The 24,550-nt window shown below is 43.0% G+C and overlaps 2 protein-coding genes across 5 annotated transcripts in view; one reads left to right on the forward strand and one right to left on the reverse strand.

Moving 5' to 3' along the window:
- Positions 1-8,949, reverse strand: part of CHD1L (chromodomain helicase DNA binding protein 1 like) — a 47,542-nt gene extending 38,593 nt beyond the window's left edge. The window contains exons 1-3 of one of the 4 annotated variants that reach the window (XM_050957486.1): positions 7,767-8,947; positions 3,913-4,025; positions 2,238-2,341 (exon numbers count right to left, since the gene is read on the reverse strand). In XM_050957486.1, the coding sequence (XP_050813443.1) occupies positions 2,238-2,341; positions 3,913-4,002 (194 nt within the window). In that variant the 5' untranslated portion in view covers positions 4,003-4,025; positions 7,767-8,947. The other 3 variants (XM_050957477.1, XM_050957506.1, XM_050957495.1) reach the window with 3 other exon arrangements.
- A 188-nt stretch (positions 8,950-9,137) lies between these two features.
- Positions 9,138-24,550, forward strand: part of LOC127053644 (uncharacterized) — a 44,339-nt gene continuing 28,926 nt past the window's right edge. The window contains exons 1-3 of the mRNA XM_050958720.1: positions 9,138-9,296; positions 9,463-9,519; positions 17,554-17,591. Of these exons, the coding sequence (XP_050814677.1) occupies positions 9,150-9,296; positions 9,463-9,519; positions 17,554-17,591 (242 nt within the window). The 5' untranslated portion in view covers positions 9,138-9,149. The remainder of the gene's footprint in view (positions 9,297-9,462; positions 9,520-17,553; positions 17,592-24,550) is intronic.

Here is a 24,550-nt window from a genome sequence, read left to right on the forward strand (position 1 = left end):
CATCCCCTAGGTAAAGAAATTCTGTCTAAACTGCATCTATTCACTCTCCTGACTCATAACTTCACTCATAATGCTTCTGCAAACCCTCTGAAGTCCTCTCCTCCTCTTCTGATCCTAATCCTCTGACCCTCCCCTCAGGGTCAGACCTTTGGGCCCTGCACATTCAGTACATCAAATGCACATGAAAAGTCTCCGTTATGTGAGCAGCTGTAAGGGTGTTTGTCATGCCCAATTTGTGCATGCATAGAAGTGCACGCTTTTGTGTGCCGACTTAACAGTGTGGGCCTTATCCTTCACTCAAGAAAAGCTCTCATGACCTTCAATGAGGTTCTGCCTAAGGGATGTTGAGCATGGTGATTACAGCCCAAAACAATAAGAGCAGGCAAGTGCACACTGGAGTTGGGCCATAGATCACCCAATATCATCATCATTGGTAACATTTAAATAGGGGACAATCCAATGCACCATAGCGGTGTAAGGAATACTGTCTGCTCATTGTGAATGGTGCTGTTTTGTGCCATAGCTTTCACAGACTGATAAATTCTAAAGCTAGAAGGGACTACTACAAAAATCTAGGCTGACTTGCATAATGCAGAATGTAGGGCTTCTTTGAAATAATTCCTGTTTGAACTAGAGCATATCTTTTAGAAAGAGACAGGGTGGATAAACACCAATAATTTTGAAAAAAAAAAAGGATTTTTTTAACTTAAATACATTTTTTAAAGAATAAACCTATTTACAGTTAAATTTGAAATTATGGCAATATATGTTAAGGTCTAAACTTACTATGATCTACTAAAATCATTTAAATTACATAAAAAATATTAAGTACACCTCTATCCCGACATAACGTGACCCAATATAACACGAATTCGGATATAACACGGTAAAGCAGTGCTCTGGGGGGGTGCAGGGTTGCGCACGCCGGTGGATCAAAGTAAGTTCGCTATAACGCAGTTTCACCTATAACGTAGTAAGATTTTTTTGGCTCCCGAGGACAGCGTTATATTGAGGTAGAGGTGTAGTACATACATATTCGCTGCTGAAGTTTTAAGTCAAACCACTGAAATGGTAGAAGTCACTGGCTAAGCACCTGGAACCAGAAATTGTTGAAGCGCTTTTGACAGCTGTAGTCTCTTCTGTAAGTACAGAGAGAATATTTTCTTCCTTTCAGTTTATTCAATCAGTTTATTTCAATGATTAGCTCATTCAAAGTTAAAAAGCTGATTGGGAGTTGAAAAAGCAGGAAAACTGGTTTTTGCCTTCCAATCTATGAATCAAAATGAGGTGTGAGAGGGTGAGACCTACTAGTTCAAAAATATTGAAGAACATGGAGACCAGAAACAATCACTTAAAGTCACTCACTACCGATGATTATTATTTGTATTACTGTAGCACTTCGCCACAGCTGGTGAATAATATTTTGTTTTTTTAATCATCTATTAATTGCAAAATGTGTTTTGATAATTTTTTTTCCTTATGTAGCCAGCATATTTAAGGTATTTTTATCTAGCTAATAAAAACAAATGTAATATGCTGTTTTCATAGATTTTTAATTGAATTCCAATTTCCATCCATATAGACCTTGACACAAATCATAAGAAATAGATTAATTAGCATCTAGTAAATAAAAACTTTATCATTCACTATGTTCTCACATAATAAAAATGTAAATATTAAGAAGCTGAATAAATCTATGGTAAACCATATAATTGCTTAAATAAATATGTATAGATATAACGTATCCTTCTGGTTAGCAAAAAGGAGTACCAAATTTAGTACAGAAACTACCATATATTTAATTGAAAGTCAATATGTTTTAATGTATGCCAACCAGTGGGAATGAAGCTCTCTTTAGGGAAATAAGTAAAAAGTACAAACATAAAACAAGATTAAAATAGTTGATTTAAATAAAGATTCCCTGCTTGCTGATTTAAATCATGATTAAAATCGGAGTTTTAAATTGCTTTTCTTTAAGAAAAACATCCAGTCAACCAACTTGGAAGTTTCAGTGGCTGCATTTCCATAAAAACAAAACAAAACCCCACACGTGGGTGACTGAGTATATTTTAAGAGGACCTTCGCAACTATGCTTGCCAGCCTCCAGGATTGTCCTGGAGTCTCCAGGAATTAAAAATTGTCACGTGGTGAAACCTCCAGGAAAACGTCCAGCCATAATTGGCATCCCTATCTGCAAATAACAGATATAAGATGATGATATAATTGCTGAGGCTTACCTCTCCAGCTCCTCCTTCCAGTTGCTCAACACAGATAGAGGACAAAGAATCAGAAATGGCCTTTTGTTTAACTTTCCAGTCATATAAACAAGCAGAGCAATAGTCTAGAACATACATGGACAGACAAAGAGAAGATTATTTTCCAATAACTAGAAATGGACACAAACCACAGCACTGTATCTAAACACACCCACAGCCTCCCAGCTGGCCCCTGCAGCAAAACAGGGCCATAAATAACTAAATAAAAAATCCAAAATCAAAAGAACTCCAGACTATGGAAAAGTTTAGGTCTGAATGCCGCAACTCAGACCCAATAATCTCCTCGCACAAGAATCTTCTTTCTCACAAGGATAGAAGAGTATCTACTCTATGTCAATGTTTAAAACTATTCACTTGTTATTTTAAGATGCACGGAATATTCTCAGTTGAACACGCATATCAGACTCATTCTCCAAGACTTATCGTATATACTCGTTCATTAGCCCATTCGTTTATAAGCCGACCCCCCCAAGATGGTTAGGTAAAAATAGTAAAAACTGTATGACCCTTTCATAAGCCGACCCTATATTTCAGGGGTTGGAAAACTCTGGCTTCCAGCCTGTCAGGGTAAGCCGCTGGTGGGTCGGGACATTTTGTTTACCTGGAGCATCTGCAGGCACGGAGCCTCTCAGCTCCCAGTGTCCACGGTTTGCCGTTCCCAAGCAATGGGAGCTGTGGGAAGTGGCATCATTTCTTGCAGCTCCCATTGGCTGGGAATGGCAAACTGTGGACACTGAGAGCTGAGGGGCTCCATGCCTGCAGATGCTCCAGGTAAACAAAATGACAAAGTCAATGATTCCAAAGAGTTTAAAATTATGCATTTATAAGCCGACCCCCACTCTTTGATGCATCACTTTTTTACTAAAAATATTCAGCTTATGAATGAATATATTCAGTATTTTGAAAAAATGTTGTCACAAAAAATCAATATGAAAAATCTACAAGTTTTACCCATCTCTGACCCTAGAACTGAACTTAATAAAACGATCTACCCAGACTTGCATCAAAATGACATTACCATTACACTGACAGTATGTTGTTTCTACAATTTAAGAGGGGTGTCTCATGTTTTGCCATCATTACTTTTATCCACAATGTTCAATGTAATGCTCTTGATAGAAGATCATTTTGCCTTAAAATAAAAATTAAATAAATAAATTCCTTATTGAGTGTTTCTCAGCCAAAACCTTTACTGAGGTCAAAGGGAGTTTCGCCTGAGTAACCACTAAAGCAGGGGTCCCCAACGTGGTGCCCACAGGCGCCATGGTGCTTGCCGGGGCATCCATGTGCGCCTGCCTACCGGCTGCCGGAAAAGCAGCTGCCGAAATGCTGCTGAGAAGCAGCAACGTCAAGAAGTGCTACCGCCAAAATGCTGCCTCTTGATGACATTGCTTCATGGAGGCATTTCGGCAGCTGCTTGTCTGGCGGCAACGGTCCTCGGCAGCTAGTCATTCAGGTGCCTGCCCCACGGAAATGGTTGGGGACCACTGCACTAAAGGAATCAAGATTTAGGCTTTAATCCTTGAACATGCACTACAGAATTTGATCCTTAGTATTTTTCTGCCCCTTGTAGGAATGACTGGGAAAACAGAAATTTGGCCAAGTTGTTTTTCCACGTAGTAATGAAAAAATGCACCTGACAAGTCTTTCCGAGACCCATCTCGTCACCCAGGATGCAGCCGTGCTGAATGTCATAGCACTGTACTAGCCACTTTACTCCTTCCATTTGGTAAAACCGGAGCTGGATACCTAGAAATAAAGGTAAATAGTGTAAAGCTACATGCTACTGCAATGCAATTTACATGGCATTACATCCAGAGACTGTGCAGAATATGCCTGCCAGCCTGCCTGCCCATCCGCCAACCTGGAGTACACAGCACTGGTACTTCACCGATGGCACTGGCTGCAAATAAGTTTTCAGGTGGAGTTTAAGGTCCTGGTTTTCACGAAGAAATCCCTAAATGATTTGGGACCTGCCTGCTTGGTAGATGACTTCTCTACAAATGTCAAACTGCTGCAGCTGAGATCAGTGGAGGAGATGCCTGAACTGGTGCATCTCCTCAAATTAAACAGGAGCGAAATTCTTGAGTGGAATTTTCCATGAGGGGTCCTCAACTTTGGAACTTACACACCCCACACCCCGGTCTGCCAGGGTGCAGTTTTGTTAACCTACGACAAAGATCATCTTTTCTGGCTGCTGCTTGGGGATGGAACACATTGAAGTTTTCTGAGGGAATAGTGAAGGTGGAGTATTTTAGGTTACTATAATTATTGGCAGCAAATTGAGGAATCAGGTAGTCTAGTATAGTAGTTCTCAACCAGAGGCCACGGGTCCCCCAGGGGGCCTCGAGCAGGTTTCAGGGGAGCCTCCAAGCAGGACCAGCATTAGACTTGCTGGGGCCCAAGGCAGAAACCTGAATCCCCACTGCATGGGGCTGAAGCCCAGGTCCCTGACCCTTCCACTCGGGGCTGAAGCCTGAGCTACGTAGCAGCATGGGGCCCCAGGCAATTGCCCTGCTTGCTACCCCTAAGGCTGACCGGCTTTTATATTCAGAAAACCAGTTATTATGGCACAGGTGGGCCATGGAGTTTTTATAGTATGTTTGGGGGGAGGGGGAGCTCAGAAAGAAAAAGGTGGAGAACCTCTGGTCTAATAAGTTTACTATTACTGATGCTTTGTTATTGTGAATTTTATGCATTGTAAAAAGCACCTGGAGCTTTCTGTGTGGATACTTCTTGCTATATGAGTTTTAACCAAAATAGTAATAAATAAATCCCCACACTCCCAGATTTCTTTAGCATCCTCCTCTGTAGTCATCCATTGTGCTACATGTAGCTCTGTTCATATTCACTGAAGACATCAATATAACAGACTCTTGATAAGGTGATTGTAAGGTGAACTATCTTTCTGCCTGCCTGCATTGGGGATGGAGGATGATTTTGTGGTTAAAGCACAGGACTGGGGGGGAGGGCGGGACAGAAGAGCTGGGTTCAATTCTAAACTCTGCCAGAAACTCCCCACATAGTACAGGCCAAAGTCACTTAGAACACAATTTTCAGGAACGTCAACTGATTTGTTACCCAGATTGAGACATCTAGGTCAAGATTTTCAAAAGTCGGTGCCTAAAGTCAGGCCACGTATTTAAGTACCTAAAGGTGGATTTTGGCACCTCTGTGGAAATCAAATATATAGTCAGACACCTTAAAATGCAGCCTCATTTTCAACTCAGGCCATTTATTTAGACACTTAAATCCGTATTTGAGCACCTAACATCAGGCTCCCACTCTTGGAAGTCTTGGTCTCAGCATTTACTATGGCGTTGTCAAAGTTAGACTCAGGATTCACAGTTTGTCAGACCACTCTGTTTTATTAGCACAGCGCTCTCCTAATAACACCCAGATAATGTGAGCACCATGCAAGACACAAACTATCTTATTTATACAGATAAAAGGGCGAGCACTTAGCAAGATAACAAAGGAAGCAGAATCTGATAAGTTTACCTGGGCTAGGCATGCATATCTTATTTCCTTACTTAATTATTACCGATCTTCTGTTAATGTTTTGCCATTAGCACCCTTGTTTATGCCTAATGTTTCTTTTCTGGCACCTTTCTTATTTCTGCTTACAGGTACATACAACATTTCTTTAATCCATTCTTATTTTTACAATATAATTTATTCTACTTTCACAGCGTGGTAATCATTTCTAAACAAGCTATTTGCCGGATTTGCTATATTTAAAACAAGGTAGGGCACAGTAAAGCCAAGTATTGTATTGTAGCCACCACTGCAAAGCAACGTATATTTATATTCACAACATAAAAACAAAAATTAATTAAAGACTCCTGTATTCTTTTCTTCAATACCTTGGCTTCGATACTATGACCCACACCTTAATTCCTTGCTTTAAAGTGTGAAACCTCTCCCACTGTCTCCGTGAAGACCCAGAGACTGGATTGAAATATAGCTCCCAGCTGTGATGTAGAGTGCGCAAACAGACTGGAGAATTGCTCTGCAGTGGATTATAATATTTTCCCTTCACTAGCACCTGCCATCAAAGGAGCAGAAAGCACCTTACACATGTTGAACAAGCTTCCGAGCCTACTTTGAGGTAGGTGAGAATGATCCTCATTTCACAGACAAGGAAACCTAGGCTCCAACAAATGAAGGGACTTGTCCACAGGACGTGTTGTAGAAGAGTCGGGAGTGGAGTCCAGGAATTTCCAGCTCCTGAGCTCTAACTAGAAAAGTCAAAAATCAGTTTGAAGAACTACAACCTGGGAGGGTTAGAGATGTAGCAAGTGGGTTAGGGAACCATTCTCTACAGTAGGGAACAGAGAACGTAAAGTCTCATACCCAAGCCAGCCTCCCTCTAGAAAGTCTCTATATTATTGTAAGACTTTAGTATAAAAGTGTTAACTGATTGCTGTTGATCTGGACCAAGACAAAAATAAACATAGCATTGTGGCAGATGGCATTTTTTTCAGAGAGAGTGACTGTTAGGCACACTAAGAGAACTGGAATGTTAAATGTTGATTTATTTCATTTCTGCAATTTCCTAACATTACAATAATCTTTGTTTTGGAAATGCTGATGGCAGAAAAATAGTTCTTGCTTTCTAGGATATTGTTTTAGAAGACAAAACCATGTGGTTGTTATTCTTAGAGCCTGTCACTCTGCCAAAGTGAAGGAGTGTCCCCCCTTTTTAAATTTACTTCCATGTGAGAGGAAGGATTTTGCCATGTGTGTTTCAGTGATTTATGTAACATTTCAAACTTTTTTGTGTGTACAGCTACATTCTCCAAGCTCAAGAGAGCTGGACAGTTTCCATGGGAAAAGATAAAGAGAACAGTTTATTTGACTTTTTAAAAAAATCTTAACCATAAAAATGGGCAGAGTAAACCAAATTCTAGTTTACACCAATGTAATCCCAGAATAACTCCACAGAACCGAATTTTGCTCTTAATTACAGCACTGCCTGACCAGGTTAGCGAGAGAACTGCATTCACTGGAGTGGAGTTTATTTAGATTTCCAACAACATAACTGACAGCAGACCGTGCCCCAGGTAATGTACTACTAGTACCAAGTTCAAAGCCACCTCTCACTGCTGTAGGGAGAAGAACTGCCTGCAGTCTCACCCCACTTCATACACTATGTGCCCGGAACACTGACACCCTCGGGATCAGCAAACCCTTAACTTACTTTACCCTACAAACAAGTAACTTCTGGCAGCTCAAATCATCCCCACTAACCTGTCAGACCCCATTGGTGCAAGTCCTTCTCTTTAACGCCTGGCCCGCCCGTCCTTGCTGTGAGTTTACTGCACACGGTCTGGAAGAAGTGAGACATCGCGCTTTGCAAATACTCCTGCCTTAGAGTGCTACCCCACTGGCTCCCCGCAGAGCTGCTCTGCCCACCCAGGCCAGCACCAGTCACAGGAAACCCCCTCTGGCCCAGCAGAATTGTCCCGGAAGGATGCGAGTAATTACGTCATTGGCTGATTGACGCGCCGCCTTTATGCAGCTCCACCCTGCAGTCCTGGATTGGCTGGTTTCACCAGACGACTTCCCTCATTGGGTAGACACAGCTCACCGCTGTTGTTTGGAAGAATGGCTGGACAGCTGTAGCATTTTTCTTGGCACAGCGCCTGGGATGCTATTTCCATGCAAGCTAGCTTTGCTAGTGTGCAAAACCACAGGTACTGGAACTCGGGGTGTTACCGCACTCCCTGGCTTAAAGTGGTTTCCATCATACAGAGTTTTAAAGTTTCGTTCAGACGGCTCTCACCACCTCTGTGCATAGCTGCATAAGGGCTTCAACTCACAACATTGCTGTTTAGGAGGGGAATTTGCAAAGCCACAGGGTTCTCTACTTTCTTACCCACTCCAGGTTTCTTGTCTGACGTTTGAAATAAAGAGATGAAAACTCGCTTTATAGCACACTGCATTTCTCTAGCACTTTCTATCAGAGCATCCCGAAATGTATCAACTAAAAACCGTCATTAAAAAGTCAAAAGGAAAAACGTTTAAAACATTAATCTTTATGACAACTGTATTTACTATCCTTTTTTCTGTTTTTGTAGTTTTTTCTCTCCCTCGTTACTATGGGAAAAACACATAATGGAGAAAAGTGATTGGGCCTTAAGCCTACTAACAGTTGTGCACCTGCTTAACTTTATACATGTGAATTGTCCCACTGAGATCAATTGGTCTTCACATTATAAAGGTAATCAGGTGGTTAATCAAAGGATTAGGACTATACAAAGTTTAGCACACAAGTATATCTTAAAAGAGTTGGGGCGTAATTGATTATACAGGGGAAACAGTGAAATCGACTGTGTACTAAGTGCTGCCTGCTGCAGGAAGGAGAGAACTGGGGGGAGGGGATGTTCTGCCTCATTTACCCCTACAAACTGCGTTCACTTCCCCTGCAAGCAGTCAATGCAATCCACCACCACGCATCTCCTTTAACCTCGTATGGGCAGCGTCCCGCTACACTTTCCCCATCTCTGTGCAATATACACCCAACTCTCCTGTGGTCACTCCCCCTTCAACCGCCTCTGTGCAACCCTGCCGCGGGCACTTCGCTCTTATATCCCCTCTGTGCAATCCCCACTCCGCTGCATTTCCTTAGCCCTTCCGTGTGCAACCCGCCCTTTCCATTTCCTCACCCCTTCCTTCTGCATTGTGCAACCTCCCAGCTGCACAGAACCTTCTCTTCCCCCTCCTCCTCCAATCGCCCCGCCCAGTGCCACGCCCCCATTGCATTCGCCTCCCCACCCCCCCGCAAGGCTTTTCATCCCCTCCATGCGCTGCAAAGCGCCCTGCGCAGCGCGTCTCCTTTTCCCCGTGCACGCGCTTTGCCGGATCGCCATGGCGCCGCTGCTGCTCTCGCTGGCCGTCGCGCTCCTGCTCTTCTATCTGGGCTTCGTGCGGCGCCGCCCCGGGATCCCCCGCGCCGCCTTCCACCGCCGGGAGCCTGGCCGGGCCGGGGACAGCGGCCGCCAACCCCCGCGAGCAGTGAGCGCCGGGCCGGGCTGGGGGGCTGCTCCCCGGCATGGGGGCGGGGGTGGGGGCGAGTAAAGGGGGCAGTGGGGGGGTGTCTCCCCCGGGGGCGATGGGGCGGGGAGGGTCCAGCCACCCGGCCCCGCCCGCAGCACTTTGCTCTCTCTCTGTCTCTCCCCAGTGGGGTCCCCGGCTGTCCGGCTTCCCGCTGCGCCTCTTCGTGCATGTGGCTAACACGGTGAGTACCTGCCCTGTGCCGGCCAGGAGCCCGCCCCGCTCTGTAATAATGGGATTTGGCACCTGTGTCATTCGCCAGCTGCTTTCCCGCTGTTATTGCTGACAGTCTCCCCTTCTCCAGGGGGGCAGATCTGAATTAACCCTGTTAATAAGGAGACGTTAAAGCTTTGTGTTCACGAGGGTGCAGACAATTTTTTCAACCTTTATTAAGCTAATCTCTGTCAATATTCTAGTGAGGACAAGTCAGCTGTAGAACTACGTCAGGCAGGTCAACACCTAAAACACTGCAGTGGATGGCTGTAGGTCTGGAGTGAAGATGCTACTATGCAGGATGGGAGAAAGCTCTCCCCTCGATGTAGTTAATCCATCTTCCCCAGTGGTAGCTATGTTGGCAGGAAAAGCTCTCTAGCTGACATAGTGTTATCTATATAGGTGCGGTTAGGCAAGGATAAATATGTTGCTCATGAGTATGGATTTTTCACACCCCTGAACAATATAGTTATACCAATGTAGGTCTGTAGTGTAGACCAGACCTTAGTTTAGACATGCTAAAAATACATCTTTTTTGCCTCTTGAAGACACAGCCTAAATGCTTAGTTCTTAATTTGTGATAGACTCAGGATTAGAAATTGAGAAATTCTTGACTTCTAGTGCTGTGCTCAGACCACATAACACCACTTCTCTAATGCTATGGCTCGAGGGGATAAGGGATGACATTGGCATGAAACTCATTGGAATTAAATAATGAAATCATAGAAATGTATGCCTGACAGGGACCTCAAGAGGACCTCTAGTCCAGCCCTCTGCACTGAGGTAGGACTAATTAAACCTAGACCGGGGTAGGCAACCTCTGGCATGCATACCGAAGGCGGCATGCGAGCTGATTTTCAGCAGCACTCACACTGCCTAGGTCCTGGCCACCAGTCAGGGAAGCTCTGCATTTTAATTTAATTTTTAAAAGAAGCTTTTTAAACATTTTAAAAACCTTATTTACTTTACATACAACAATAGTTATATATTATAGACTCAGAGAAAGAGATCTTCTAAAAATGTTAAAATGCATTACTGGCACGCGAAACTATACATTAGAGTGAATAAATGAAGACTCAGCACAGCACTTCTGAAAGGCTGCCAACCCCTGATCTAGACCATCCCTGAGAGGTGTTTGTCCAACCTGTTCTTAAAAACCTCCAATGATGTGGATTCCATAGCCTTCCTTGGAAGCCTGTTCCAGTCCTTAACTACAGTATCCATACAGTTAGAAAGCTTTTCCTGATACCTGACCTACATTTCCATTACTGAAGATTAAGCCCATTACTACTTGTCCTAGTTTCAGTGGAGAAAGTAATTGATCCCCATCCTCTTTATGGCAGCCCTTAACATATTTGAAGATTGTTACTGGGTCCCCCTCAGTTTTCTTTTCTCAAGACTTAACATGCCTAGTTGTTTTTTAAACCTTTCCTCCTAGGTCAGGTTTTTTAAACCTTTTATAACTTTTGTTGCTCTCCTCTATACTGTCTCCAATTAATCCTTGTCTTTTTCCTAAAGTGTGGTGCCCAGAACTGGATACATTAGTCCAGCTGAGGTCTCATCACTGCCTAACAGAACAGGACAATTACCTCCTGGGTCTAATATACAACATTTCTTTTAATCACCCCAGAATGATATTAGTCCTTTTTGCAACTTCATCACATTATTGACTCATACTCAATTTGTCATCCATTCTAACCCACAGGTTTTTTTCAGCACTGTTACCATCTACCCTGTCTTATTGTACATTTGATTTTTTTTTCCTTCTTTAGTGCTTTGTACTTATCTTTGCTGAATTTTATCTTGTTGATTTCAGACCAATTCTCCAATTTGTCAAGGTTGTTTCTAATCCTGTCCTCCAACGTGCTAGCAACCCCGCCCACCTTGGTGTCATCTGCAGGCTTTATAAGCATACTCTCCATTCCATTATCCAAATCGTTAATGAAAATATTAAGTGGCACTGGGACTGAGGACTGACCCCAAACAATTGATAACTACTCTTTTGAGTAAAATTTTTCAATCCGTTGTGCACCCACTTTATAGTAACTTAGTCTAGACAGTGTTTCCCCGGTTTTCTTATAAGAACATGATGTGGGACTGTATCAAAAGCCTCACTAAAGTGAAGATCTATCGCATCTATTGGGGCCCCATAGCCACTTGGCCAGTAACCCTTTCAAAGAAGGAAATTAAGTTGCTTTGGCATGATTTGTTTTGACAAATTGATGCTAGTTATTCTTTATAACCCTGTTATCCTCTAAATGGTTACAAACTGTTGTTAATCATTTATTCCAATATCTTCCCAGCTATTGAAGTTAGGCATATCAGTCTCTTAATTCCCTGCGTCCTTTGTGTTCCCCTTTCTCAAAGATAGGTACTGTATTTAACCTTCTCCAGTTTTCAGGGACCTCGCCTGTCCTCTTCGAGTTCTCAAAGATAATTGCTAACAGTTTCAGACGGCTTCAGCTAGTTCCTTAAGTACCCTAGGATGAATTTAATCAGACCTTGCTGACTCGAATACATCGAACTTACCTAAATCCTTTCTCTAAGTTACCAACAACATGGATAAACCATTAAAACTAAAGCTGAACGGGCACTATTCGGCTTCCTTCTTAACAAAGGGATCCCCAAAGAAGCCCTGCGTAAAATATCAAACCAAGAGCAGCAAAATGTAGCCGAACAGCTAGGCTGGAAAAATTGAGAAGACTATGTTAGGACAAAAAACGAATAGGGGCCGGATGCTGCCCGGCCCAAATTAAAGATCCCACCGATGAACGCCCATATGCCACCCTATTAGTTAACGGTGACACCCCCACTTCCTTTTTATTAAACATTGGAGCTCAAATTAGCATTATTGAGCCCAACATTCCCCACTGTCCTACTGGCTCCTTTATGTTTGTTCAAGGTCTCAATGCAGTACAAGAAAAACCCGTGGTTTGGGTTTAAAATTGCCCACGGAAAATACCTAAGAAAAATAAAAGCCTTGTTGGGATCAAAAAATCTGCTAGGTGTCTCAGATATTAAAAAATTTAAACTGCATGATCAAATTCTGCAAGCCCTCCCAATAACTGTAGGCGATCATTCCCCCTATACCCCTGAAGTAGTTAACTCCCAGCCATGGAAACTTCCCCTATTCCCACAAAATCCGAAGGGCTTCCCCTTATTGAAGCTTTTCTTACTCAGCTTCTAGAAGAAAAAAAAATGGAAAGGGTCACTGCATCCACCTTTCTGTCCGCGGGTTGGGGTATTCCCAAACCCGGCGATCCCTCTAAATATCGCCTTGTCATTGATTACAGACAAGCTAACAGCCGTGTAAAGCCTATCTCATTTTCCAGCTCTGCCACCATTCCCGAAATACAGCGGCAACTAAGCGATGCAAGTAATCAGTGGGCATGTACTCTTGATTTAAAAGATATGTTTTACCAAATCCCACTCCAGGACACACAAGGAATCTTAAACTTTGCTTTTAAGGGCGTCCAATATAAATGGAAAGTTTGCCCACAGGGGTTCTGTAATTCTCCTGCACTTGCATCGTCCCATCTCAATATCACATTACAAAAGGTAAAACCCCTACAGGATGTGTATGTGCTAACCTATGTAGATGACATTGTCATTTGTGGGCCCAATCCACAAACCGTTCAAAGTACCACCCAAATGATGATTGATGCATTAGAAACAGATGGGTGGCAATTTAACAAAACAAAGAGCCACCTGCAGGCCAGCCAGCAATTTTCATTCTTGGGACTCCAGTTCACTCACACCCAAGCCCCAGCCAGTGTATTAGACCCTTGGACTGAAGCCCCTCCACAAAATAAACGAGAGCTTCAGCAGCTATTAGATCTCCTTAATTATCACCGCCAATATATTCCGGCACAGCTAATTTTTAACCTAGAAATCCTACAAAGCTCTCTCTCTCTTCTAAACGCTCCCGAGAAGTATGGAACGCATCAGCACAACGAAGCTTAGAGAAACTAGCTGGCTGGTTCGCCTCTAACCCCCACCTCGCCTGTTTTAATTCCCAAGAACCCCTCAACATTAATTTGTTTATTACAAAACACCATGTAGGGTTCACTGTACTGCAACATGGTAATGCTATTTACAATTGGGCCCATCGCCTGTCTGGACCCCAGTACAACTATGGTCTAGTAGGAAAAATGCTACTGGCTGCGTCCAGTGCGCGTCACTGGTCCCCACTCCCTATCCCAGGTACCCTGTCTGGACCATGTGTTCATTTAATCCCGTGGCTTACAAGTACCCCTCCACCCGAGTTTCATGGCACTACTCGCACCTGGCAGCTTCTATGTTTCCAGGTTGAGGTAGCTTGGCAGGCATGGACCCTAACTCCCAGCGATAACATCTTAGCCCCCCCTCTTCACCAACCGTTATGCATTGAAGTAAAATATGATCCCTGGGTTGTGTCTGACGGGGGCACCTCACCATCCCCTAGGGCAGGAGTTCTTTGTTCCACATGTAATCACTTTAATGTGCAGTTGCTGCCCCCCTCCTGCTCTGCACAAGAATGCGAGGTGCAGGGCGTTCTTTTAGCTGCCCAACATGTTGCTAATGCCCACTCTGCCAACAAGCAAGATGTTTTAGGTATCGATTCTCAATTTTGTTTAGACATTTTAATTGAGCAAGCCTCTCCCTCAGCTTTTGTTAAATTGTGGGACCAAATTTTTGCCCTAATTCGTAAATTCTCACCCTTGGTTCGTTACGCACTGTCCCTCCCATCGACCAGACTCTAACCCCCTGCATTCCAGTCTTGATCAAAGAATGAGAGAGGTCTCCCAAGTTCAGATGGCAAATCCCGCCGTACAGGCAGACCCGCTGTTGCGCTGGCTCCACGAAGAATGGGGACACTTACCACCCACAAAATTGTACAGCCTGTTATCTAGCTTTTCTAACCAAAAGCCTGACGTTAGCCGTAGTCAGTGTGAGCTCATTGTTCAGTCCTGCTTGCAGTGTGTGCAGGTAAAAACTATGAATCTTCCCCGATATGAGCGCTCTGCATATGCTGCAGAACACTTTGCCCCAGGTAGTACATGGCAAATTGACTTAATAGGACCCTTGCCAGGTACTCGTCGTTTTCCAAAAGCCTTAGTTACTGTCGATCTGGGGTCTCGACAAACCTTTTGTGTTCCTCTTAATAAAACCAATGCTGCTTCTGTCGCTGTAGCTCTTAAGCAAACAGCAGCTGCCTGGGGAACTCCCACTGAAGTCCAAGCAGATGGTGGACCACCCTTTACCAGCAAAAGCATTGAACAGCTAACAGTTTCAGACGGCTTCAGCTAGTTCCTTAAGTACCCTAGGATGAATTTAATCAGATCTTGCTGACTTGAATACATCGAACTTACCTAAATCCTTTCTCTAAGTTACCAACAACGTGGATAAACCATTAAAACCGTAAGAGTGTTGTAGATATCGTTTATAATTTGCATTGCAGTACATCTAGAAGCCCTAGTCTGGGATCAGTCCCCCATCGTTTTAAGTGCTGTACACGCATGCACACACACACTTAAAAGATGGTCAGTGCCCTCAAAGCATTTAATAATTTACTTTCTGCATTTGACAGTTGCAATTTCTGATTTTCATGTCCTATTGTTGATTGATTATATAGCACCAGCCATCTGAAATGCCTAGCAAACAAATTGGGTTTCCAGCACAGCCAGGGAAATTTTATTTATTTATTTGTTTTTTTCATTGGAATAAGAATAAAAATCTCCTTATGGAAAAGCCATTTCTTAAATTTGTGTAAACTCTTGCATGTCCCTTCTTTTTAAAACAACTTCTACATTTTAGTCCTAAAGTTAGTCAGTGGGAGGACACTGAGGTGTGTTTTACAATTTAAAAATCCAATATTTTCCCCTCGCTATTCATAATTTTGCTGCTTGGAAGAAGAAAACACGGATCTCTCAGTGGGACCAAATCCAGCTAGCTTCACTCACACAAGTAATCATGTTGAAGCCAGAGGGGCTATTCCCATGAGTAAAGTGATCAGGTTTGTCCTTTTCTGCAACTCATGCACTGTGATTTTTTGAGAGATTGCACAGGCTTGGCTCCTGTAAGAAGAATGGCCAGTTTAACAGGTTGACTGTCTGAGAAGTACTCTATCATCAAGCTTTATCAGCGCAGATGCAGTTAGGTAAACAAAGCAGTGAACAGTACCAATTTGCACCAGGAAATTCACCAGTCTAATTAGCTAAGCTTTGTCAGTGAAAACATTTTGGAATAAAACAAACTTCACTCCTTTAGAATGGTCATTTCCCTGCTCTGAGCAGGTTTAGAGGACATGGTTATTTAAAACACCAGTGGCTGCTCTGTACTACTACAATGGGGGGCGCTTTTTAAAAAAGAAAAAGAGGAAAGCTCAGTGTGGAGACAGGCATTCTCTAAGGCCCCGTGACTGGTAAATATTTGTTTACAATATGTTCTGAACTCATTGGGGAAATCCTGCAGCTGAGGCCAAGTATAAAAACCCTTTCCACCTGGAAAAAATCATTACATTCCAGCTGCTTGTGATTTTACTGTCAGCAGATGACAGAGAATCCACCATCCAAACTGTGGAATCTCATCTCAGCAGTTTCCTGAGAATTTTTAAGTTCTTGGTCCATTGATTTATTCCTACTGCCCTGGCTGCTCCTGATCTGTTATCTGATCCTGGCAGAACCATGTGATTCGTGCGCAGCAGAGTGCTGATGGGGATAAGTGACTGACCCCCAGTTGAAGGTGATCTTGGTACGTGAGCAGGCAGAACACGTATTTGCAGTGCCCTCAGCTCCAGAATAGGTTTTTGTAAAATGTTTTACCTTTACAACATATTGGTGCAGCAGCTTTCTTCTTAAAGCTATGTACAAAGAGCTATTGCCAGAGCTACATAAATTACATCTCCCTTCCCTCCCGTTTAATTGTGTGGCTTGTTCCTGAGCTTGCCAACTGCAGGGAGGGGGAACTGGCTACAGGGAATCTTGCTTAATGGAGCTGTCTTTATGGCTAAAGCACAGGATGAGGAGCCAGGATTCTCTTTCCAGTTCTGCCACTGACTTGCTGTGTGCCCTTGGGCTAGTCACGTTGCCTCTCTGTGTTTCAGTTTCCCCATATGTAAAAAGGGAATGAAAATATTTCCAAACCTCACAGGGGTGTCTTAGGGGTTTAATCTTTGTTTACGTTTGTAACACATGTTGAGATCTCAGAAGTAAGGAGCTGTTCTAAATACAAATGAATAATTTCGTCTGATCTTTTCTACCTTTTTACTTAAATAAAATAAGAATAAGAAATGCTTGCAGAAAATTTCAGCATATTTTTCCCTACCCTGAATTCTGTTAATAATTAATTTTTTAAGCACAATCTTGTACTGTTAAATCAGAGCAGAACATGACTGATCTCTGGAATTGTTAATATTGCCACATTAGCAAAGGCATAAAGATAGAGTTCAAATGCCTTTGTTCCTAGTGTGGAACATTGACATTTCTAATGCTTTACTGAGATGACTAGGTTGAGGAAGGGCAGCAGGTTCACTGGTGTATCAAGGCAACAGAGTATTAAGGGCATTGTGAAAGCTCCTTGCAATGGATTAAATAAGCTAGAAACTTCATAAGTCTGAATAAAAGAGTGTATGTTTTACAGAAAGCTACAAGGATTGTGGATGGAACTTACAGTTTTCTTGTGGCTGTCTTAACTTTTTTGGTTCCAGTCTGTGAGCACATGGCTTTTTGGATTGCCTCTCTGAGGGATGGGTATTGATGTATTTTGGCTAGTGAATGGAAGGAATGTATATCAGGAATGTTCAGAATTCTGTAAACGTGGACCAAATCTATAGTCTGAAATGGTTTGACAGTTTCCCTTTAAGGACTGCATGAATGGAATTCCCATATCTTTGGTTTGTATTATAATTTCCCTATATAGCATAGAGCTCCTCACAGACAGCGCTCCCAGTTGCAGGAGAGAGGGGCTAAGGTAGAATTAGCTGTCACTTAATTCTACCTGTTTTTCATCTTCTCTTCTCTTCTAGGCTTTCGGGCAGTTTTGTGTAATGCCGCTTTTATTGAGGTAAGAGTATGTTCCATATCTGCACTCTGAGGTTTTGCATTGTTAGCAAGTCTGGGATATCTGCAATGACCTCTTTAAAGGGGGACTCTGTGTAATTTGGGATTTTCCTAGGCCCTGAAGAGAGTGTGCAGAACTATTGAGCAGAAGCCCTGGTGTTCGCTGGCTTTTTCTTTAATTTTTCTAATTTGATGACATTCAGATTTTTTTTATCAGGGAAGATTTAATCCTTTCTTTTCACAGCCAACCTTGTGCTTGGAAACGTCCTTTGCATTGCCTCTCTGTCATCTCCTGTGTTACTAATGAGCAATCTCATCTTTCTCAAAGTTCAGGAGCATACTGATCCGATGTTTTCGTTCACCTGTAGTAGGGCCAGGAGAGCAATAAGGGTCTATGACAGATTTCTGAGGTACAACCTGAAACTCTGGGACTGGTGTGCCCCCTTAACTCTCCAGCCTGGGTTGTCTCTCATGCTGCTTTGCCAGTGGCAAGCAGCAAACCCCTCCAGATGCTGTGATCACTCAGTCGACAGCATATAGATGCACACCTAACTAAACTGCATGAATGCTCTCTCAGCCATTCATGAACTATGTAGAGGGAGACACCAGCAAATCTCCTTAGGTTTGCACCCCTAGAAATGTACCTTTTTACACTGCTCAAGACCTTCTCTTGAACAATGCAAGCTCGTTAATTAGTTTGACACTTCATCAAAGGAAATGGACATGCACCAATCTTTGTAATCTGAGCAGATTCCCCAAGCGTTCTAGATAAACTCACTGGTTAAGATTAAACATTAAAATAAGTTTATTGGTTACAGAAAGATAGATTAAGTGATTATAAATAACTGCCACTGACCTTTTATGCCTATGTAAGAAATAAAAGTAAACACATTCTAAACACTAAACTTTCACTCTCAGTAAGATTTGAATCAAACAGCTTTTCTTACCCCACTGGGTGTCACTGGCAGGTTATAGTTCCTAATACACAGGCTGAATTCTCTTTTCTCAGCCTGGGGCCAGTCTCTCCAGTTCGAAGTCTCTTCTTCCAAACATTCTTGTTGACTTCCAAGTAGGTGGGGAAGGAGAAGGATAGTCTCATGAGGCCACTGCCATTTATTTTATACTGTCAATTAATGTCCCTGGGAAAATACTAGCCCAAACATGTCTGAGTGGACCTTGCTGAGTCACAGAGTGGAGCAATCCCCAGTGTGTGGTGCTTGCGCATCTGTCTCATTAATTTGTAAATCTCTTGTTTACAATTCCCCTGCTGGTCAATGGGTGGTGATGGTCATTTAACACTTGCCTGGGTGTGGGTCATCTCCTTTGGTGCCACTAAAGAACACACAGTGGGTGACTCCCAGACTCACAACATATTTCAGTAACATCCATATAACAAAATCTTATAACTCTGTACACAATGATGATATACATATTTTGACAAAATAATTTTTCAGCAGATCGTGACCTTCCATATACATGCTTTGTATGAAATCTCATAACCATACACAGATGATGAATATGGGAATTACAGGGTGCTCCTTTGAGGTACAATGTGTCATGGGTCACATGAGAGTCAGAGCCAAATTGACAATTCTCTTTGAAGTGTTCAGATCGAAGGTTTTGGTTTAGTTTATTCCAGGCCTCCCAGTTGCCTCTTCAGTGTATGCAGTCATGAACATGCCCTTAATTGTGTGCACTTTGATCTGAAAAGGCACTAATAATTCAAGCTTGCAATGCAGCCCACAAGTATTGCTTATAATTTGGTGGGCAATATCTTGGGGATCCCAACACATTTTAAAGTTCTTCCCTGTAGTGCTAAGCACACTTTAAAATGCCTGGTTTTAGGTAGGATCTACAGTGTGTTCTAGAGATACTGAATACCTCCAAAAGAAATGCAAATTAAGGACTAACTGTCACACTCTTGTACAATGGAGCACTCCTTAAAATCAGGACCCTCATGGACATTTCTCGTAGACTCATCGACTTTAAGGTCAGAAGGGACCATTATGATCTTCTAGTCTGAACTGCAGAACACAGGCCACACAATCTCACCCACTCCTGTAACAAACTCCTGACCTATGTTTGAGCTATTGAAGTCCTCAAAGTGTGGTTTAAAGACTTCAAGGTGCAGAGAATCCTCCAGCAAGTGACCTGTGCCCCACGCTGCAAAGGAAGGTGAAAAACCGTCAGGGCCTCTGCCAATCTGCCCTGGAGGAAAATTCCTTCCCGACCACAAATATGGTGATCAGCTAAACCCTGAGCATGTGAGCAAGACTCTGCAACCAGGAACCGAGGAAAGAATTCTCTGTAGTAACTCAGATCCCATCCCATCACAGGCCATTGGGCACATTTACCGCTAATAGTCAAAGATGCATTAATTGACACAATTAGGCTATCCCATCATACCATCCCCTCCATACACTTATCAAGCTTAGTCTTGACACCAGATATGTGTCTCACCTCCACTGCTCCCCTTGGAAGGCTGTTCCAGAACTTCACTCTTCTGATGGTTAGAAACCTTAGTCAAATTTCAAGTCTAAACTTCCTGATGGCCAGTTTATATCCATGTGTTCTTGTGTCCACATTGGTACTAAGCTTAAATAATTCCTCTCCCTCCCTGGTATTTATTCCTCTGATATATTTATAGAGAGCAATCATATCTCCCCTCAGCCTCCTTTTGGTTAGGCTAAAAAAGCCAAGCTCTTCATAAGACAGGTTTTCCATTCCTCGGATCATCCTAGTAACCCTTCTCTGAAACTTCTAGTTTGAATTCATCCCCCTTAAACAGGGGAGACCAGAACTGCACACAGTATTCCAGATGAGGTCTCATCAGTGCCTTGTGTAACGGTACTAACACCTCCTTATCTCTACTGGAAATACCTCACCTGATGCATCCCAAGACCACATTAGCTTTTTTCATGGCCATATCACGTTGGCAGCTCATAGTCATCCTGTGATCAACCAATACTTCGAGGTCATCCTCCTCTGTTACTTCTAAGTGATGCATCCCCAGTTTATAACAAAAATTCTTTTTATTAATCCCTAAATGCATGACTTTGCACTTTTTACTTTTAAATTTCATCCTGTTACTATTACTCCAGTTTATACATTCATCCAGATCTTCCTGTACGATATCCCGAACCCTCTCCATATTGGCAATACCTCCCAGCTTCATGTCATCTGCAAACTTTATAGCACATTCCCACTTTTTGTGCCAAGGTCAGTAATAAAAAGATTGGTTCCAAAGCCAATCTCTGAGGAACTCCACTAGTAACCGCCTTCCAGCCTGACAGTTCACCTTTCAGTATAACCTGTTGTAGTCTCCCCTTTAACCAGTTCCTTATCCACCTTTCAATTTTCATATTGGTCACCACCTTTTCCAATTAAACTAATAATTCCCCATGTGGAACTGTATCAAATGCCTTACTGAAATTGAGGTAAATTAGATCCACTGCGTTTTCCTTTGTCTAAAAAATCTGCTACCTTCTCAAAGAAGGAGATCAGGTTGGTTTGGCACGATCTACCTTTTGTAAAACCATGTTGTATTTTGTCCCAATTACCATTGACCTCGGTGTCCTTAACTACTTTCTCCTTCAAAATTTTGTCCAAGACCGTACATACTAGGGATGTCAAACTAAGAGGCCTAGAGTTACTTGGATCACTTTTTTTTCCTTTCTTAAAAACGGGATCTATGTTAGCAATTCTCCGTACGATACAACCCCTGAGTTTACAGATTCATTAAAAATTCTTGCTAATGGGCTTGCAATTTCATGTGCCAATTCCTTTAATATTCTTGGATGAAGATTATCTGGGCCCCCTGATTTCATCCCATTAAAGCTGTTCGAGTTTGGCTTCTATCTCAGATGTGGTAATACCTACCTCCAGATCCTCATTCCCATTTGTCATCCTACCATTATCCCTAAGCTCCTTATTAGCTTCATTAAAGACTGAGGCAAAATATGTGTTTAGATATTGGGCCATGCCTAGAATATCCACCCCACTCCATCCTCAGTGTTTAGCAGTCCCACTTCTTCTTTCTTTGTTTTCTTCTTATTTATATGGTTATAGATCCTTTTACTGTTTTAATTCCCTTTGCAAAATCCAACTCTACATGGCCTTTGGCCTTTCTCACTTTATTCTTACATGTTCTGACCTCGATAAGGTAGCTTTCCTTGCTGATCTCTCCCATCTTCCACTTCTTGTAGGCTTTCTGCTTTTTCTTAATCACCTCTCTGAGATGCCTGGCCTACAACTCCTGCCTGAGTTTTTTCCCCTTTCTTGGGATACAGGCTTCTGATAGTCTCTGCAACTTTGACTTGAAGTAATTCCAGGCTTCCTCCACCTTTAGATCCCCAAGTTCTTCAGTCCAATCCACTTCTCTAACTAATTTCCTTAATTCTTTAAAGTTAGCCCTTTTGAAATAAAAAACCCTAGTCCCAGATCTATTTTTGTTTATCCTTCCATTTAGTTTGAACTGAATTAGCTCATGATCACTCAAACCAAGGTTGTCCCCTACAACCATTTCTTCTATGAGGTCCTCACTACTCACCAAAAACAAATCTAAAATGGCATCCCCTCTTGTTGGTTCAGCAACTACTTGGTGAAGGAATCCATCAGCTATCACATCCAGGAAAATCTGAACCCTATTATTAGTACTAGAATTTGTCCTCCAGTCTATATCTGGAAAGTTAGTCTCCCATGGTCAGACAATTCCCATTAGTATTTACTTCATTAAAAAGGTGTCTATCCATAGCCAAACCAGATCCTGGCGGTCTATAGCACACCTCAAGCACTATCCCAGGGGAGGCTCTAGTAGCTTTCTTCCCCAATGTGATTTTTGCCCAGACAGACTCTCTTACCCATTCTATCACTAATTTCTTTACAGTCTGTTTCATCATTGATATACAATGCTACGCCACTGCCTTTGCCTTTATTTCTGTCTTTCCTAAACAGCACATACCCTTCAATACCTGTACTCCAGTCATGACTTCTATTCCATCATGTTTCCATTATCCCTATAATAGCTGGCTTCACTTCCTGAACCAGTAACTCTAGTTCCTCCATTTTGTTACCTAGGCTTCTCGCATTAGTGTACAAACATCTTAATTTTTGCTGATTTGGCTTCGCTCACATTCTTCACCCGACTAGGCCCAGACGTTCTACTGCCAGTATCACCTACTAGACAATCTACACTACCCTTCCTCCTTATGTCCATTCTCCTACCCATAGCTGTATCCTTTCTTTCTTCATTTTCTTCCCTCTCAGTGTTAAAATCCAGCGGGGCGATTACCTGGACATCTCCTCCCAGTTCCTAGTTTAAAGCTCTCTTAATCAGTTGTGCCAGCCTCCATCCTAAAGTCTATTTCCCTCCCTACTCAGGTGAAGTCCATCCTGAGAGAACAGTCTTCTGTCCATGAATGCCTCCTAGTGGCCATACATCCCAAAGCCCTCCTTATGGCACCACTGCCTGAGCAATCTGTTGATCGTCATAATCTTGTCAAACCTTTGTTGCCCCTCTGTAGGAACAGGCAGAATCCAACTGAAGATCACCTGAGCCTCGATTTCCTTAAGTGTCTTCCTCAGTCTGGCATAGTCTCCCTTGATACGTTCCAGCGAGAATCTAGCCATATCATTCGTTCTCACATGAAAGACAATCAGCAGATTCGTTCCCGCTCCCATTAGAATCCTCTTCAGCCTCGTCCACATCCCGTATCTTAGCACTCGGCAGGCAGCACACCCTTCTGTTCTCTGGATCAGCTCTGGTTACAGGCCTGTCTGTTCTTCTCAGTAAGGAGTTCCCCAATCACATAAACCTGCCTTTTCCTGGTGATGGTACAATTCTCCGGTCTATCCCCTGTTCCCTCTGGCTGCAAGTCCTCTTGATTCCTATTCTCCCTTGCAATCCTCCACAACCCATCCCATATCCTCCTGGGGCTCATATTTGGTGTCGTCATCTCCATTGACGCTTCCCCTCTTCCTATAGAACTAGCTGCTCTTCTCTTCTTCCTTGCCCTCTCACCTTCAGTGACCACCTGCTGTGCCCCTTCTTCATTTTCCAACTCCGCAAACCTGTTCCTGAGCTCTATTGCTCCATCACTGGACCAATCTTTTCCTCTCTCTGGTTCTCTTAGTCATATGCTTCCAATGTCCACTTTCCTCACCCAGCAGTCTCCCCTCAGAATTCTTTGGTCCTGCTTCCATCTGCAAGTCTGAGCTTTTCCCTTCAGCCGCCTCATGTCTTTGCTCCATCATCTGCTTCAACCCCTTTCTAAACTCAGCCAGCGTTTCCACCTGCTTCTCCAATCCTCAAATCTTTTCTTCCACCAGCTCTATCAGGCGGCTCTTCATGCAGATGAAACTCTTTTTTCGGGTACCCCCTCCAGGATCATGTACATGCTGCAGCTTCCACATCCAGCCATCCTCATTGTGTCTTCCACTACTTGGGTCACTACAACTGCTGCCTCTGTATCTGTCGTAGCCTTCTCACCTAAGTCCTATTAGTCTGGGAAACACACACTAAACCGAAACACCACTGCAACACAAACCCCAATGAGCACCAAAACATTGCCAGACCCCACACTGCCTTCACTTGCCTGGCTCTCTTACTCTTCCCTTCAAACTCCCCTTGAGAACTTCCACTCAAACTCCCCTATTTACAGCTCTGTTTGCTGGCTCCTGTGCCGCTGCAGCTCCTAATTTGCCTCCTGATTCCCAGTCCTCACACCTTCCCTGTGGCATCTACAGTACTTGATTGCACAAAAGTCGTATTAGGGTGCTGTTATGGAGACAAGACGAAAATATCCTTTCTTTTATAGGATTAGTGCAATTGCTTGCATATGAATACATGCCCTCGTTTTGTATCTGTGCTGCTTATTTTCTCTCTGGGAGTGCAGGGCTTTCTAGGACCAAATCTCCTCTGCCTGCCTGCAAGTCTCCAGTTCTAATAATCTGTCCAGTGTCACT

Source organism: Gopherus flavomarginatus, chromosome 1, assembly GCF_025201925.1.
Source record: "Gopherus flavomarginatus isolate rGopFla2 chromosome 1, rGopFla2.mat.asm, whole genome shotgun sequence".
NCBI classification, from domain to species: Eukaryota; Metazoa; Chordata; order Testudines; family Testudinidae; genus Gopherus; species Gopherus flavomarginatus.